Source organism: Cibotium barometz, chromosome 16 (genome assembly GCF_041138505.1).
Source record: "Cibotium barometz isolate CiBa-2024 chromosome 16, ASM4113850v1, whole genome shotgun sequence".
In the NCBI taxonomy this organism is placed as follows: domain Eukaryota; kingdom Viridiplantae; phylum Streptophyta; class Polypodiopsida; order Cyatheales; family Cibotiaceae; genus Cibotium; species Cibotium barometz.
Window position 1 is genome coordinate 18,192,319 of NC_141061.1, and position 18,747 is coordinate 18,211,065.

Consider the following 18,747-nt stretch of genomic DNA (forward strand, 5'->3'; position numbering starts at 1 on the left):
TGGATATGAGCTAAGCACTTTAACAATAGCTTGCCATCTCGGTTTAAATTGTTGCAAATTTTATCCTCCTCTCTTGTCAACTTCCACTGCCTTTTGCTCTTTTCATCTCTCTTACATTGCCCTCCTTGTCTTTGGCTCTCCTTGTTGTTCCGCTTACTCTCATCACCCCCCACAAACGGAATATCCACATCCACATCCACATCCATATCCACATCCATACATCTACATCCATATCCACATACACATACACATCCACATCTGGAGTTGATGACAAGTATATTGCATGTAGGGGTGCATTACAACAGGCAAAATATCAATATAGCAGCGGTTGCTTCTTTTAATCGAAGATGAGGAAAGAAGACTACTGATTTGTGGGTGGATAGTTCTGTATACCCAGAAGATCCATTACACATGCAAATTTTCCCTCTCAAAGTTTATCATCATTTTGGTGAGGTATGTTGGTGAAGGTGAGCATGGATTATATTGTAAATGTTTGTGCAGTGATGCCTCAAGAGCTCCAATATTACATGGTCTTTTATACAATATACGATAATGTATGTATTCAAGCAAGGTAGATTAAGAGCACCTCAACAAGTACTAATGGTGGTCAACAAAAAAGACGAGTGCAAGCCTGACGGTGACATAACTGCATTTTAGGTTTTAGTCATCTAAATGTAGTGAGGACGCAAGATAGAGAGGATAAATCTGACACTAATAAATTGTGCAGTGGCTCATGCCAAGGGAAAATCAAAGAAACCTCCATTTATTGTCCAATAAGAGAAGAAGATACAGTGGTTGGCTGCCTTTTAAGTTCCCAAAGAAACACACAATGTCCACCCTGCCCAGGAACTAGTTAACTTGCATGGATTACAAATAATCTCTCACAAAGGAAGCTTGCGTTATGAAGGCTGGTTTGGTGAAGTTGTAAATTTATGTCTTTGTATTTGACTTTGGCTTATAAATCTGTCACTTTACAATCTGCACAGGGTAAACATTCCATAAGCAAGATTACCATCCAAGAACCACGGCTTGCTACACACAACAAACTCACATAATGTGTGCAGAACCATATAAAAGTAAGATGACAGCTTGAGACCTAACAAGTATTGGAGGCAGGCCAAGTACAAGTTAAATCTCTCTCACAAGTTTGTTCCCTCTTATTTTAAAGATACATTACCCCAGTAGCATCATAGACCCAAAAAGACCAGAATCACACACGATGCAACACACAGCATCCTTTAGTCCTAAAGAAACAGTTTTTATTGAAACCAAGAGCTAAAGAGACAGCTTCCATTGAAACCAAGAGAGAAACGGCAGCATATTCAGAACTTAGCTTCCTTGGCATCTCCTAAGACAACCAACACTAGACTCCACATGAGCCGAGCAATATCAGCCGCCACTTATTGGTGGTATCAAGGCCAACTCATCTCCATCCTTGACAAGTGCAGTGCCATCTACATACCCTTCCTTAAGGGCTACAATCATGCAAGAAATGATTTCCTGCAAACCAGGAAACTCGCTTGTGATGATCTCTACGCAATCAGAAACGGTGTTTGAGCAGCCAACCTTCATTTCGAGGGTAGTCTCAGACAGACCAGCAATCTCTCGAGCCCTTGCAAAAAAGAGCACGTTGATATGTTGGATGCTCTTCCCACCTCCTTTTTGTTCGGTCTCATTCTTTGGTTGCTCATCCATCACCTGCCAAGAATGCATATTGGCACAAGAAAAAAAAGCTGTGAACTGTGCCACAAATGCTAACACTTTAGAAGTATCATGTTCTCCATGAAAAACATCAAACTTAACAGATTTGTCACCTGCTTTAAATTCCTTGAGCTTCTTGGCATGAGGCTCATGGTCTTCCCTTTTTCTTTTTCTCTTATCCAACGGGGCATCCCTATCTGCATGGGCTCCATGGGCCGTCATAGAAGTTTCATGAGGCACGGTGGCATGTGCTCCACGAACTTGAAACTCAGATGTATGTGACTTTTCTGCATATGGCAATGTCTCTCCATGAGACAACTCAGAAGGTAAAATTCTTCTAGCAGACCTGTCACCCTTACCATGGGATACATGTCCTGAATGCATGTGACCTTCATGCCCTCCATGAGCACTAGCATACATATACCTGTCAGGTTTTGTGCCTTGTGGAGAAGATGCATGACGAGAGGTGACTGTCACCTCTTCCTTTTGCATAAAAGACCTCAGCCTTTGAGATGCGGGATCTCCATGCTTCAAGCGAGGTGGATTTCTGAATTTCAGCTCTCCGTCGTCCCCCTCTTTGATGTCACCTTTGCGGAGGAGGTAGGCAAGTGCCAACTCCCTTGGCTTCTTGCCCACTTCCCGTGCCATAGACTCAAAAGTTACATCTACCATTGCATCAGCTTTCCTAGCTTCAATGGCACTTTGCACATGGGGATCTTCATGCAAAAATTTTTGCTCTTGCTCTTGTGCATGCAAAAGCTTCCTCATATGTTCCATTTCAGCCCTCATTGCATCAGGCTCTTCATCAAGCATGACTGTCTTTCCTCGAGACAGTTATCCCTTTGATTCACTATCATTAACCCTTTCAAGGTGCTTGTGCCTTCCTCGCAGAGCATCAGAACCACGGGAGGCACTAGATGGACCCCTCGAATTAGGCACTTCCAAAGGGTTGCCTTGGCTGTCCATTGTGTTAAGTGTGCTAGAAGCGGGGTGTCCAGTACACAGGTTCGTTTCCCCACTAGGAAGAGGGAAACAACCGTGCTCTGATACCAATGAAACCGATCCCGTCAAGTGGGAATAGACTCCGTTGGACACCCACACGCGTAATAGCACAACTTAATATCACAATTTGAAATGGACAACTTAATAACAACTTAAAATTGAAATGAAATGAAATGAGATAGATGGACACCAGCACTGGGGACGGAACGGGCCGACCCCCCCTTAATATATGATATATTTATTGGGAGTATTTAACAAATACAATGCTCCATGGGTTCCAAGAACCAGATAATGTCCATGTACAAATGAATACAGTACCAAACAAAAAGGCTCGAAGTAGATGTTCAAAGCAGAGTGACCACTTGCGTGGTCCAGTCTCTACGGTCCTGTGCTTTCACTGGACTCCGCGGAGAGCGCCTAACTGGTGTTCCAAGACCACGAACAAACAGGCGCTCTCGTACTAACGCGTGGCTCTCCCGATCTCAGCACTTTTGGACCGTGGTTCCTAGCGATGAGGACTTCACAGAAAAGTCTAAAGTACGCCATGCTAGCATGTTTGAGAAGGGACCGCTGCTCATTAGTGGATCACTGAAAAGATCACCAAGGACTCCATTTACACCTGGAAGGAATTTAAGGATAGATTCTATGCTCAGTTTTTGCCACCAAATGCGGAGCAAACTCTCACTCAAAAGTGGGACAGGCTTGAACAAAGAGATAATGAAAGCGTGCAACAGTATGTTAACAAGTTCTGGAAAGTGTTGCTGGAAGTAACTCCCTTTATGCAAATCACTGAGGATGAAAGAAAGAGGAAGTTTCGCTCTGGATTGCAACCATCTTATCGTTCGGGCATTGAATTGCACCCGAAACATACTTTGCAACAGCTCACAGCAGCTTTTGCTCTTGCTACGGATTGGTGCTCAAAATTAAGCAGGATCAAGGCGGTTCAAAGGGGAAAGACAAGGCTGTCCTAAATCTGCAAAAGGGTAGACAGCCACCTAAAAAGAACTTCCGAGAGACCTACAAGGGTGGTAAAACTGAAAATACCACATCTAAAGATTAGGGCCCAAAGAAGAACAAATTCGGCTTGACTCCGGAGCAAAGAGAGCAATATGCCAAGGATGGAAAATGTTTTTCTTGTGGTAGCAAAGAGCACATGTTTCGACAGTGCCCTGACTGCAAACCAAAGCACGATGACAAGCACACCAAGGCTAATGTTCATGCAATTTCTGATGTGCAAGGAAATACAAGTCATGATGCAAAAGAGCGGATGGTATGCAAGGCTTGGGGGCAAATCAAGGATCAGCCCGCCTTATTCATGTTTGATGACTGTGCAATCGATAACTTCATCTCTATGTAAACGGCAGCTGCATTGGGTATTGAGGTTGAGAACATGGGACCTCAGATTGAAGCCGAAGCTGCATTTATTAGTAAAGAGGTGCAGGTTACCCCGTTGATAGGCAAGTTGCGCATCCATATCCAGGGCTACCTTGATAATGAACACTTCCTAGGTAGTTGCTCCACTAAATGGATGTGATGTATTGTTGGGCAAGCCATGGCATCATAGGCTTGAGCCCCGCAAAGAATCGGCCGAGGCTAAAGCCATGCAATGGCTTTGCCTAAAGAAGGAGTTTTGGCAGTCGGTCCGCACTATTGTCATTGCGGTCACACCCTTCTATAGGGTATTGCGGATGACCGACGGAGGGAGCCACCATGGGCCTTCTTGTTCACTTCATGAGAGAGGCCATAGCAGAGTTGCGCGCTTCTCCTTCCATCGACAAGGAGAAGCGCGATGATATGTTGGCCATTGTGGAGAAGAGATGGAAGTGGATGCAAAGACCTATCCATGGTCTTGCCGCTCTATTGCATCTAGCTTACAAATCACCCGCCCTCTTCACCAACGTGGAGCTACTTGAAGCCCGAGATGCTTACTTGCCCAAAGCATTGCCGGAGGATCGCCATGGGAAGTTCCTTGAGGAGCTCATAAGCTACAATGACCAAAGGGGAGGAGCCACGTTTGCATCTACTACCTGTTGGAAGAGGGAATCCCTTGTGAAGCCCCTCTTTTGGTGGGAGACATTTGGGTATGCGCTCTCAAGCCTCCAAAAGGTGGCTTTGAGAATCCTTGCTCAAGATTGCTCTTCGGGTGCATGTGAGAGGAACTGGAGTTCCTACTCACTTGTACACACGAAGTCACGTAATCGCTTGAGCACGCAACAGTTGGAGCGGCTAGTGTATTGCTGCGCTAACTTGCGCATGGTGCGCGCAATGCAAAAGAAGGAATCAGCGAGACAGGTATAAGTTACAAGTTATAAGTTATAAGTTATAAGCATTCAAATTTCAAACTTCAATGTTTATTGAAATTTGGAACCAAATTCTAATACATTGCTTGTCACTTGATCATTGTACAATGTAGGTGAATGGATGCATTCAAGCTCACAGGGGCACTCTTAAGAGTGTAAACAAAGTGCAGGATGAGAAGGAGGAGAGGATCTATGCAGAGATCTATCGAGAGCTCGAGTCGTTTGATCGACGACCTACTCACACTCGTCGTGGGCGTGGAGGTAGTGGCAGAGGAATGCAAGTAGCAAGCCGTGGATGCACGGTTCGTGGTGCTTCCAGGGACATAGTGCATACCTATGTGCGGCGTGGATCGGGTAGCTCCACACTCGCTCTTGCAGATGAGGATCCTCCCTTTGGCTTCTCACATGAGCTTAGAGAGCCCGAGTTCGATGATGAGGTCAACCTTCTTAGCGATGGCGACTTCGGCGAGGCCACTGATGTGTCCTCTTCTCATGAGGATGATTTCAGCGAGATAGTGATGCCTGTCTAGTCTCTCCTTGGGCCTTGGCTCTAGCCTCTCTTTTTGTACTCGTGCCTAGCGCGCTTGATCGCATCGCACCTCTATACTTTATGTACTTTTGTTTGTCACTTCAAACTTGTTTAGTTGTTTTTAATGATATTTTGGTTTGAAACAACTTCTCTGACTCTACTCTTCCAAATTGAAAATGTCTATGTTTGTAGGTGTTCTTTAATAAAAAAAATCGTATTTTATCGTACGGTATCCTAAAATTTCATATCGTACCGAAAATTCCCAGACGGTATCGTACCGTACGGTATCGTATTTTCGTACCGTGACAACTATGCATCCTGGTCACTGGTTGACGAAGAAAGAGTCGGAGGCGAAGCAATAGGAGACAAATCCCCCTCAGAAGCTGTGAACAAAGATAACCCACTGTCTTCCTCAAAAACAGTACCAGATATATCATCCTAGCAGGGAGAAGTATGCACAAAAACTGAAGACAAGGCAACAGGAGAAACAAACTCCTCAGATGCAATGAGCAAAACTGGCCCACTATCCTTCGCTGTGCAGGAACATCTCCAAAAGAAGTATCCATAAGATCGCTGGTTGCATAGCACCCAAAAGCAGAAACCATCTATCGATCACTGGCATCACCATACAGGTCACAAAGCAACTGCCACACAAGGAGAGTAGAAGCATCATTAGGAGCATAGATGACGTGTCGAAGAACCGAATCCTGACAATTCAGGAGGAGAAAGCCATAGATCTGTCCGTCGGTCTCCCTCCACCGACACACATCCTTTGTAGAGGCAAGGTCCGGCAAGCACCGATTTTTGTAGGAGAGAAACTCCATCAAACCATACTCCCTAAGAATAGAAGTAACCTGCAACTTCCATGACGGAAAGTTACTAGCATCCAACTTGTCTGCCTCATCAAGGAAATAACAAGAGAGTGGTACGGGAGCCAAATCTGAAGTTGTCATCATTGATCCAATCAATAGAACCAACCCTCATAAGATAAAACTATCCAAAACAGAAAACACTGATATAGGGCCCTTCCTCCCACCAAAATGCAACCCTAAGAGGCTGGACAGCACCCGAAAATCCTCCTGTAGTAGCAAAAAATGCAGAAGCTTCTGTCAACTGTACCCCCAACCTTGAGGTCACCAGAAGAAGGAAGCAAAAAATGCAGATTTGATATAGAAAGGAAAGGCAGCCACACATGGCTTGGGAATATGCTGTAAGAGGGTGCAAGAGGGAAAGGTAACAACAAGGACACTAGCTTGGGCTCTCCTCAAGAAAAAACGCACAATCTCAAAAGAAGAAGTGTCCTCCACAGGTACCAAGGGTACCACCAAAGCCCGAACTGTCACAATCCCCCTCTGCACACTAGGGAATGACCACTGGAGAGAAAAACGCAGTAAAAAGAAGAGTTGCTGTCCTGAAAAAACAGGCTGCCTATATCCAAACTCCACGTGGAATGAAACGCTGATCAGAGAATTACCTTATGGCCGCAAGTGGTGAAGCCAATCTGAAGAGGATGTGATCAGCAGATGCTGTCCAGAAAACACAGCAACAAAGAGGAAAAAACGCAGAGGAGAGGGTGCTGAAAATAGGGCTGAATCTGGGGCAGCAGAGGAGTCGCTGAACCGGGAGCGATGATACCATGAAAGAGTGCACAGAGCAAAAGCAAAGGGGCACTAGAGCGTGCTTAATAGACCATGAAAGAGTGCACAGAGCGGAAGCAAAGGGGCACTAGAGCGTGCTTAATAGATGGACACCAGCACTGGGGCCAGAACGGGCCGACCCCCCCTCAATATATGATATATTATTGGGAGTATTTAACAAATACAATGCTCCATAGGTTCAAAGAACCAGATGATGTCCATGTACAACTGAGATGAATACAGTACCAAACAAGAGATTTGAAGTAGACACCAAACAGGTGTTAGCGGCAGTAGAGAGAATCCTTTATCAGATTTACAACAAAATCCTTTACTTAAATCTGAATCCACTTACTTGTAGCTCGCTAATGGAAGACAAATACCCAAGGCGTCTGTGTGCAGCTACTAGAGATGGACACCAGGGTGCAGCAGCCTGTCGAGGAGGAGGAGCAGCAACTGCCTGTGTAGAAGGTGTAGCCACCTGAAGAGGGGAAGTGCAGAGCCGCCTGTAGTAGCCGCCTATGGAAGGAGGCATCCCCGCTCAGTAAGAGGCATGTCAAACAGGCAAATACAAGAATACAAGTCATGCGAAAACAGTTCCAAACATGCAAAACATGAATGCATGTGCAAATAGTATCATGGACATATCTCATGTTCATGGAACAAGTACAAAACATCTATCGGGCACAAAAATGACACAACAGAAAACATAAATCCCAATCTTCGTATGGAGTGACAATCCCATAGGTAAGACACAGATCCAGGCACGAGCCTCCCTATGGAGTGACAGTCCCATAGGCAAGACACGGCACAAATACTGGCTCTTCCATGGCGTGACAATCCCATGGATAGAACACAGTCCAGGTCATACATGGGTGGCACCAGTCTAGCTCCCGTCCATATGACACCGTCCTGCTAACACACGGGTGGCACCAGTCTAGCTCCTGTCCATGTTATGCAAAATACTGGCCCCTTCACATGAGACACCGGCCTTGCCTCAAGTGAACGAGACACAAATCTGGAGATGGACCAAATGGTCGGCCAATTGGTGACATCCCCCCGGGCTTCTAAAGAGTTGTCCTCAATTGAAAAGCCTCAAGATATGCCTGCAACAACTGTGGGTAGTCAATAAAATAATCCTCATTTACCCACTTTGCATCAATGGGCAAATAATTTTCGAACTTCACAAGGTATCTCCTGGAAAGCTTTCCTGCAAAGCAGGTAGCTTTCGCTCCTTGTGAAAGATAATCTGTTCTGGCTGGAGGATGTCCTCAAGCTCATCAATCTCTGGCGGATCTTCTGTGGGTGACAGGCTCGTCAGAATCTGGCCCCACATATTTCCGAAAAAGACTCACATGAAATGCGTTGTGAATCTTCCAATGACTAGGTAAAGCAAGCCTATATGACACTTCATTGATCTTTTGAATCATCTTGAAGGGTCCATAATAGTGAGGAGAAAGCTTAGGATATGATCTTCTCGTCTTGGCCCTCTTTCGAAGCCTAGCCTTCTCAAATTTCAGCAAAACCCAATCACCTTCTTTGACTTGCATGTCCCTTCTATGCTTGTTAGCAGCCATTTTATGCTTATCTTGTGACCTTGCAATGGCTATCCGTACCTGAGCAAAGGCTACATCCAAGTCACGACGAACATATTCATCAGCTGTAAAAATCTCATCCTTTGTACGAAGGATGGGTGGCAAAACCACTCTGGCAATAATATCAAATGGGGCCTTTCCCGTGGAGGCATGGATCGTATTGTTGTAGGCAAACTCAACAAGTGGAAGATACTTCTCCCATGCAATCTTTTGATCTGCCACATAACACTTCAACAAATCCAACACGGCTGAATTTGCAGCTTCACTTTGGCCATCCGTTTGGGGATGATAAGCTGATGAAAACTCAAGTTTAGTGCCTATATTATAAAATAAAGCCCTCCAAAAGAGGCTCGTAGTCCTGGGATCTCTATCCCCAACAATGGATGTAGGCATACCATGATGTTTGAAAATGTTAGCAAGAAAAAGCTTTACCATATGATCAACTTTAATGGTTTTCTTAATGGGCAAGAAATGAGCTTGCTTGCTAAACCTGTCCACAATGGTCCAAATAGCATCATTCCCATGCTTGGATCTAGGCAAGTCCATAATAAAATCCATAGTAATACTTTCCCAAGGTTGCGAGGGAATAGGCAATGGCTGAAGCAAACCTGGAGGTTTTTGCCTATCAAATTTCACCTTTTGGCAAGTAATACATGCACGCACATAAGCCTCAATGTCTTTACGCATGCTTGGCCAAAAGAAATCTCTCTCAATCATGCGTGTAGTGGGCATGATACCTCTATGACCAGCATAAGGTGGAGCGTGACATTCCTCCATAACCTTTGGATGCAAATCCTTCACCACACATAGGCAGTTATACTTCATAAGATAACCCTCGGTGATAACATAAGAGGCATGTGAGTGACCAGCCATATATGGCAAAAATCAGCATCCAAATGATATAAATCTCGCATAGCAGATAAGTCCCCATGAGAGGCCACTGAAACAGTAGCTACATAAGGCCTCCTGGATAATGCATCTGCCACCACATTTTTCTTTCCCTGAGTATGCACAATCTGAAAATGAAACATGGAAAGAAAGTTTGCCATTCTCATCTGCTTCTCCGAAAGCTTTGTTTGAGATAGAAAGTATCTCAAGCTTTGATGATCTGTCTTGACTACAAATTCAGCCCCAAGAAGATAATGTTTCCATATCTTTAAGGCATGAATTATAGCCAAGAGCTCTTTCTCATAGATATCCCTATGAAGCTCAACATCATGCAAACGACAGCTCTCGTATGTAACTGCATGCCCTTCTTGATTTAGGACAATCCCTATACAACCACAAGCATCACATTCTACTACGAATGACCTTTGCAAGTCAGGAACAATTAATACGGGTCCACATATGATAGCATGCTTAAGTTGCAAGAAAGCATCCTGTTCTTTTGATGTCCATTTGAAAGTGGTTTTCTTCTTTGTGAGATCATGTAGAGGGGTGGCTATCATAGCAAAATGCCTTATGAAACGCCTATAATATGAACATAATCCCAGAAAACTACGTACTTGATGTACGTTTTGTAATTCTGGCCAATTTCAAATGGTCTCTATCTTTGCAGGATCCATTGTTACTCCATCTTTGGATACAATGTGACCTAAATAATGTATCTCTGAAAGGAAAAACTCACTTTTCTTGGCATTAATGAAAAGTTTATGCTTCCGCAACTCTTCGAACACTGTGACCAAATGAGTTTTGTGTTCCTGCCCATTCTTGGAGAAAACCAAGATGTCATCAAAGAATACACCTGTGAATTTGCGATGGGGTCGGAATATCCTATCCATCATACGATTAAATGTGACAGGAGCATTGGTGAGACTAAAAGGCATCACCAAAAATTCATATAATCCAAAGGCTGTCCTGAATACAGTTTTATGGACATCTTGTGGCACCACTCGTATTTGGTGATAACCACTCTTCAAATCAAGACGGCTGAAACAAGCCGAACCATCAAGCTTATCCAAAATGTCATCAATACGTGGAATTGGGAATCTATTCTTGATGGTAAGCTTAGCGACTGCAAGATAGGAAGCGCACATGTGGGCTGCTGTTGTGCACGCCTTCGTGCTGTGGACGTTCGCGCTGCTGTATGGCACCTCTGTTGGGCTGTTGTTGTGCGCACCTCCGTGTTGCTCTCGACCGTTGTTGTGGCAACTTTGTGTGGATTGTACGGCCGAGCAAGGCTGCTGTTGATGCTCCTTACTGTTGTTATACGACAGATTTTTCCCAAACCTACTTGATGCAGGAGACTAGAGATAGGCTTTTCTCTTTCTCTCTCTCATCATGGATTGCAGGCCCTGCTGAAGAGATTTGGATACAGAGACCAAGCTACAGATACATGGGATGAGGTTCATGGAAGAGATGTGTTCCTCTTCGTCTTGAACTCATGTGTATTCAGGGATTGCTTGAAACGGCCTCTATCTTTCTCTCTCTGGGTTATGGAAAAAGCGCAGGGTATTGCTGTGGAAATCAACCTTGGTTCTCGCACCATGCTTCGATGGTGTATCTGTGGATTTCTCATGGAAATAGGACATTGGTTTTTCGAGAGGAAACAGGACTTTGGTTTTGAGGAAACAAGCCTATGGTTTATGGGATACGGGTCTTTGGTTTATCAGATATAGGTCTTTGGTTTCATGTGGAAAACATGTCTTTGGATTCATGTGAACATGTTGTAGTTTTCTCGAGGTTACATGCAAGCTATGGCTATAGGGAAGGACATGTGGTACGGTATAGCCCTACTGCTGTTTGGGAAAAGGTTTGAAGGATCCATAGTTGAGATGGAGAAGACCTTTGGAAAGTAGGGAGGTATTGTATAGGTGTGCCTTCTCTATGGTATGTTGTGCTGTAATAACGAGAGTTCTTATTTGGAAGTCCTGCGTGGAACTATAAGGGATCCTATTGGTGGAGGATTCTACAAGTTGTACTTTGTACTCAAATTTGATTAAATTAAGGAAATACCGCAAGGGGCGCCACTATGATTTGGGGCCAACCGGTGTCCGTGTACTTTTTGCAGGAGCACTCTAGTTCCCCCTATTTGTTTTCCTTTTCCAAGTCCTCAAAGGTGTTGAAGTGTTTTGTGTGCGAGTGTTTGTTTCACCGCCCGTCAAGTTTCTGAAGGCCGGTTTCATGGTTCCATTGCCGGGATATCGTCGACTTTCTCAAGGAGGCGAGCCCATGGTTGTTTCATGAGAGTCGCATCATAAGCTTCAACATGTGGAAAGTGAAAAGGAAGTGCAAGAGGCAGTACAGGACTGTGTGTCTTTGCCTATATGAGGTGAAGAGCAAAAGCTGAAGATGAAGCTCAAGAGAAAAGACACCAAGGACAAGAAGGAACAAGAAGCAGTTGAAGTGTTATGGTGCAAAACATGGGTTGAAGGCTATGGCTTTCAATAGTTTATCACCGATCGTATCTTCATAGAGGCTTCATGGGTTCGGAAGACAGTTTCATTCTATGTTAAGCAGTGGTGGTCTACTATGCTTCATTAGGGACTTGTGCTTACCACTTGGGTGGAGTGCAAGCAAGTTTTGGGTGCCTAAGGATGTATTAGATGAGGCTCAGACGGAAGTGGAGGAACTTGATGAGGTTCTTATTCCTGAGCAGATACTGGCACACAAGAAAAGAAAGGTACTAGGTAAAGTTTCCCATCGCTATCTTGTGAAGTTCAAGAACTATTCACCGATGGATGCGAAATGGATGGAGGGTGACTTAGCAGATTCATCTCAGGTATTGCAACTTTATCTTGATGCCTTTGAGTTGGAGCCGACTCTTGTTACGGCTCATTTAGGTTGAGTAGAGCATGGGTCTCGAGCATTGCCTAATGCTCAAGATTGGGGTAGAACCTCCACTCCCTTGTTATCAGGCAGGCTCAGTTGTCATCTAGGAGTCACTTGGTGACATCTTTGTATTCACCCGAAGGTAATGAGGTTGACAATACATCTGCTTTTGGGACTTCTATGATATTGTGTACTAGTCACATGAGATGGTAAAGTTGGGTATGGTTCACAGTCGGCTGCACCATGAACTATAACTTTAACTATGGATGGTTTTTCCCTTTGGAACTAAGGTATGACTGAGGAAGATTGGGACATTGATCTTTGTCACATGGTTTTGGCTGTTCTTGACCACAGGATTGGTCAATTGGATATTGAGTTGATGCTATTTGTGGAGTTGGTCTCCTTTGGAATGGCATGGTTTGGTTGAGCTCAAAGTCTGCAGCAACCTGAGTTAACACTTCGAGACTCTATGGAGGGCATAAGTCTTGCGAGCACTCCTAGAGTTGGTTTGGTTCATGGATATATGGATCGAACTCTATTTGTGCATGTATTGATACACTTTCTAAGGTATTATTGTATTCTGGTGCCATTGGATCCTGATACCCTTGAGAATACATGGGTAATACTTTGGATTGTGTCATGTGAGGCATCATGTATATTGGTATGATACATCAAGTACTTTATTATGTTCATGGATGCATCGATGCATCACTGAGTGTGACTCTTGCGGGATGGCCATGAGACATATGTGGAAAGTACTTAGTGAATGTATTGTTTGGATGCATTGAGTGCTTTCATACGCTCATGTTGTACCATCAGTCGTGGGTCCTATAGGATATCCATGGGTGTAAGGCTTGCGAGCAACCCTAAGACTATTATTTTAGAGTAGGTAGAGCATCTTGAGGAGCATATTGTTTGCGAATGCATATATGTGTCATGCATATGTGTGTCATATGTAGAATGATGCATGGTTTTGTTTTTGGCTAACACAAGTTACGTGTTTCCACTTGGTTTTAGACTTTTGCTACAGGTTCTGAAGGAACAAGCAAGAGTTGTTTGTCTTTTTCACGTGACAGTGTGGCCTTATTGTCCAGGATGATTGTTTCATCACCCAGATGCACTGGAGGGGCATTGCTTTTGTCATATGGGGAATCTTTGCTCATACGATGCCTTACTGTGTTATTGAGTGCAATCGAGGATGCTTGCTATTTTTTTCAAGAGGGGGGTATGTTACGACCCTGTGTTTTTCTTTGGACAGTATGTAGGTGGGCACGGGGACATGGTGGACAGTGTGAATGGAATTGGTTTGGAGTTGAAAAGGAAACCCTTTTGTGGCCAGCCCAAGTGTGAAAGGGACAAAAAGGGATTTTAAAGTTTATAAGGTTTTAAAACCTTTGATGATCGCCTTCGTGCTGTGGACATTCGCGCTCCTATATGGCGCCTCTGTTGGGCTGTTGTTGTGCGTGCCTCCGTGTTGCTCTCGGCTACTGTTGTGGCGACTTTGTGTGGGTTGTACGGCCGAGCAAGGCTGCTATTGATGCTCCTTACTGTTGTTATACGACAGATTTTCCCCAAACCTACTTGATGCAGGAGGCTAGAGATAGGCTTTTCTCTTTCTCTCTCTCATCATGGATTGTAGGCCGCCCTGTTGAAGAGCTTTGGATACAGAGACCAAGCTACAAATACTCGGGATGATGTTCATGGAAGAGATGTGTTCCTCTTCGTCTTGAACTTATGTGTATTCGGGGATTGCTTGAAATGGCCTCTATCTTTCTCTCTCTTTGTTACGGAAAAAGCGCAGGGTATTACTGTGGAAATTAACCCTAGTTCTAGCACCATGCTTGGATGGTGTATCTGTGAATTTCTCATGGAAACACGACATTGTTTTTTCGAGAGGAAACAGGACTTTGGTTTCGAGGAAACACGCCTATGTTTTATGGGATACAGGTCTTTGGTTTATCAGATACAAGTCTTTGGTTTCATGTGGAAAACATGTCTTTGGATTCATGTGAACAGGTTGTAGTTTTCTCGAGGTTACATGCAAGCTGTGGCTATAGGGAAGAACATGTGGTACGGTACAGCCCTACTACTCTTTGGGAAAAGGTTTGAAGAATCCATAGTTGAGATGGAGAAGACCTTTGGAAAGCAGGGAGTGTTGTACAGGTGTGCCTTCTCTATGGTATGCTGTGCTGTAATAACGAGAGTTCTTATTTGGAAGTCCTAGGTGAAACTATAAGAGATCCTATTGATGGAGGATTCTACAAGTTGTACTTTGTACTCAAATTTGATTAAATTAAAGAAATACCGCAAGGGGCACCACTGCAATTTGGGGCCAACCGGTGTCCATGTACTTTTTGCAGGAGCACTCTAGCTCCCCCTGTTTGTTTTCCGTGTTTTGTGTCACCACTGGTCAAGTTTTTGAAGGCCGGTTTCAGTAAATCTTGAGAAATTTTGTGCCTAGATCATGGAACAAAATATGGGTACGTTTCAGTAACCCATAGAAACCGCATGGCTCAATGGTCTCCGAGATAATGCATCTACTTCCTTGTTGTCTTTGACATTCATCAGCCACAACATGGCTTGCTTGGTTCAAGACTGCTCCAATGCAATCTCATCATGTTCAATCACAAAAAGGTGTAAAATAACCAACACCGGTCCTTTGCTAGCATAAAGTCTCAATGCTTCAAAAGGGTTATGTTTCAGCTTTGGTCCACAAAGATTCTATGGCTTTATTTGTCAAAATATGCAATGGGCTAAACACCACTGCAAACCACTTGTCAAACTTCTTGGCATGATGTCAATCTGATGATCTTCAGATCTCTCTGGCGTCTTTGCCTTCCTTTCCCTTACTTGTCCCGAGGAATCTGCATGTGAGAGAGCAAGAGAGCACGCCTAGGAGTAGCTTCCTTGTCTCCTCCATAAGAAATAGAATGGGTAGCTCTAGATCCTTTGCAATGGTGACTCGAAGATAGGCTTTAGTAGCTTCAACTCCTTCGACTTCAGTGGCTCAATCCTTGATGAAATCTGCAAACATTTGAGCCCTTCTTTGGTCTTCTTCTCTCTTGGTTCTCCAAGAAAGAAATTCTTCCTCTCTGAGAGGTCGTCTAAACTGCTGAAAGTCATGGTACTCTTCTGATGTCATGGCCGCGGTTTCATGATAAATAGATTGACAATCTTGGGTCCCATTTTGAAGTCTTGTATTGGCCTTATAGTTTTTCCCTTCATTGGGTCCTTGGTCTCTCTCTACTCTCAACATGGCTCTATCACCCCAAGAAAGTTTCTTCAAGAGAAATCCCCCTCTGATACCATGGAGCGTACAGTGACAGATGCAACCACGTGTACGAGAGATAAATATAGAGAGAGGCATTTCCAATCGAAAAGCTCTTCCCAAGCAACTAATTGACCCTTTACAAGACCAAAACCCCAACACGGGTTCCAACGATGCAAATATTATATGCTGAATTATGAAAAAAATAACAGTATGTACGAAAAAACAATAGTCTTCTCAAATTCATACCTCTTTCTTCTCTACCTACCGACTTGCATGTTCTTTGAGGTATGCTTTGATACCACTCTCAAATCCCCCAAGGATCAACTTGTAGACGCTCCTGATACAAGACTCGAACCCTGCAAAACAAAGCCAAACAACATGAAGGGGGTGCAGGCCTGGCTCACCTCCCAACCTTGACAGCCGTGGGCAAAACCCACAAGTCTTGGCTGTCCCCACCAAGCCACGAGCTAAGCTAACTAGCTAGATGTACCGACCAATCTCTACCCCATAACGTCCCATACCGCCACGAAGCTACCCTCGTGGGTCTCAAGACTACTGCCGGCCTTGGCTGCATAAAGCAGGTGCACGTCTGCACTAGATCCAGGCTCCTGATCATAGAGCTCTCACAAAGACACGCGAGACTCTATGAACTATTGACTAACCTTGGCCACCCTTTTATAGGCTCTTGACCGGTCATCGGGCGTCCACACTTGGATGCCCGTCGTCCATACTTGGGTGCCCGCCCGTTAGTTCTATACCCCGCCGTCCATACTTGGGTGCCCGCCCATTAGTTCTATACCTAGCCCAACTCGCCAATCAGCCTCCCTGGCTCCAAGCTTCCCCAAGCCTTGAAGGTAGTCTTATGTGCGTGTAGCACACTGTAGATACCCTCTGTGCACATGACAAATTCAGTTGTTCTCACTCCCATAGTTGAGAGTTGTTTGGTGCTCGCCAGTCTCCGGAAGAAGTGAGTAGCTCCCAAAAAATGCACGGAGTGGTAGCTTCTAAGGATGGCTAAACTCCAGCCATACCCTATTCCATCTGACAAAAAGAATGTAGAGAGGGTTTAGTGGACTTGCAGCCGAGGAACGGTGCCAGTGTGAGCGACGATGATGGGGGGTGGAATTGGATGTGTAATGCATATGACAACACAAATATGGCAAAAGGATGTTGCAGATGGCCCACCTTACCGATAATGTATCAGATTCTCCTACAATTGGATGTTGCAGACACGGCCCACCTTACCGATAATGTATCAGATTCTCCTTCAAGAATTTCCACACTCGAAAACTCCATGGATCGAATTCCACTTCAAGAATTTCCAGACTCCGGTACTCCTTCGAGAATTTCAAGGCTCCAATACGCTGAAGCACAATTCTGCCAATTAGCACCAGCCCCTTCACTCAACATGGCACCTTTACTCAACATGGGGGTCTTTGGGGGAACAGAGCAGAAATGACTCGTTTTAGGGTAAAAAAACATACTTGAGGGGACAACAACAACAACAAAAGCGAAAAAAACAGGCCCAAACAGAACAAAAATACCTTCGCTACTCATGTAAGAGACAAGCGTCCAGGGTGATCACACGAGTAGGCTTCACAGAGCTGTACGAGATCTGGTTCTGGTTCTGGTTACGCTTCGCTGATTACTGCTAATTCTGCATTTTTTCTTGGGTTTAATCCATTATTTAAGTAGCGAATATGCTTGGATGGGTTTAATCCATTATTTAAGTAGAGAATATGCTTGGATGGTATTGTAAAAAAGAAATTGGATTATTATTAGTGAAAAGGTATTGGAAACCGTGAACTAATAAGGTTTTGAACCTCATACGTATCAACAGATTCAAATTTTTAATTAATGGCAACCATCACCTCCCAAAATGGCTCCATTCCATGGAGAGCTCAATTTTTAGAGTCGTCTACCTTCCGGAGGGCTCACAAAACAAAACCCTTGCATCGCACTTTTAAGATAGGCAATAGCCACCACCGAGAGAGAAAGAGAGATTATGCAGTGTGCATTGTGTTTAAAAATTAAAAAATCATAACCAGGAGGCAAGCATATGAATTACTGCTTCCCCATCATCTAAAGGTCCAGAATGTATTCCATGTCAATTTACTTAAGTATGTGCTTGACCCAAATCACTTACTAGGAGAGGAGACTCCTAGACTCAAGGATAGTTGAACCATCCTAGATGTTCCGGAGAAGACCCTTAGGAACATAACCCTAAGGAAAGGTCTGGTAAAATAGAAATTTTACCTAGTGGAAGATGCTACCTTGGAAAAAGAAGAGGAGACATTAAGGGATTATCCCATATTTAACCGAGATGAGGGCATCTCGGTTTTTCAAGTGGGGGAGGATGTAAGATCCGTTCCTAACCCCTCAACACGTATGGCCAAACTCCTTTATTTACTAGTTGCAATTCTACAAAGAGAAAGTCATATTTTTTAAAAGGAATTAAATGGAAAGTTTCCTTTTTGTCCCAAGATCCCATAAATCCAACTAGATCGTGGGGAGAAAGCACCTTCGAGGTGGAATGTTTGAAGTAATGAGAACTGCCAAATAGGTGTGGGTCCAAATTAGACCATCTAAGATTATTTTTGAGTCATATGAACTATTGGATACGGTAATTGCATACTATAAGGATTTTTGGAGCAGACAGAATGTTAAACAAACGTTCTTTGCCTTATAAAAAGTTAGAGAGAGAAAATACTCTTGCTTGTACTATATTGAAACTTAAGCATGTCTAAGATGATCAATGGGAGCTAGAGGAGTGATTGAATCTCTCCAAAATGGGCATTCCTCTCAATTTTTAGAAAATTTTAAAATTTAATTAGTTTACTTAATCCCTCTTTGTACCCACTAAATCAATGGATGAATGCAAGAAGGCTTGAAGGAGTAGTAAGTATACCTGATTATGTTGCATTCATGCTTTGATTTGAAGGAG

At 44.0% G+C, this 18,747-nt stretch overlaps 1 protein-coding gene across 5 annotated transcripts; it reads right to left on the minus strand.

The window, feature by feature from the left end:
* Positions 1 to 747: 747 nt before the first annotated feature.
* LOC147630439 (molybdopterin synthase sulfur carrier subunit-like) lies at positions 748 to 17,507 on the minus strand. Of its 5 annotated transcripts, none has more exons than XM_086810303.1 (3): positions 1,815 to 7,071; positions 1,567 to 1,698; positions 748 to 978 (listed from the first exon to the last, which is right to left on the minus strand). In XM_086810303.1, the coding sequence occupies exons 1-3, from the start codon at positions 1,911 to 1,913 to the stop codon at positions 967 to 969; spliced, it is 243 nt and encodes an 80-aa protein (XP_086666429.1). In that variant the 5' UTR covers positions 1,914 to 7,071; the 3' UTR covers positions 748 to 966. The 5 variants fall into 5 exon arrangements, with proteins under 5 accessions (XP_086666429.1, XP_086666426.1, XP_086666427.1 ...); XM_086810300.1 differs by lacking the exon at positions 1,815 to 7,071 and adding exons at positions 17,049 to 17,167; positions 17,348 to 17,507 and having other exon boundaries at positions 971 to 1,698; XM_086810301.1 differs by lacking the exon at positions 1,815 to 7,071 and adding exons at positions 17,049 to 17,180; positions 17,348 to 17,504 and having other exon boundaries at positions 971 to 1,698.
* Between the last annotated feature and the right edge of the window lie 1,240 nt (positions 17,508 to 18,747).

What these genes read in the sequence shown, in the direction of transcription:
- LOC147630439 (XM_086810299.1), bottom strand. Translation starts at nt 1,913, where the DNA reads ATGGAGCCCATGCAGATAGGGATGCCCCGTTGGATAAGAGAAAAAGAA. An exon ending in GCTCAAGGAATTTAAAGCAG is followed by an intron (nt 1,699 to 1,814) that starts GTGACAAATCTG and finishes CATTCTTGGCAG; the next exon opens with GTGATGGATGAGCAACCAAA.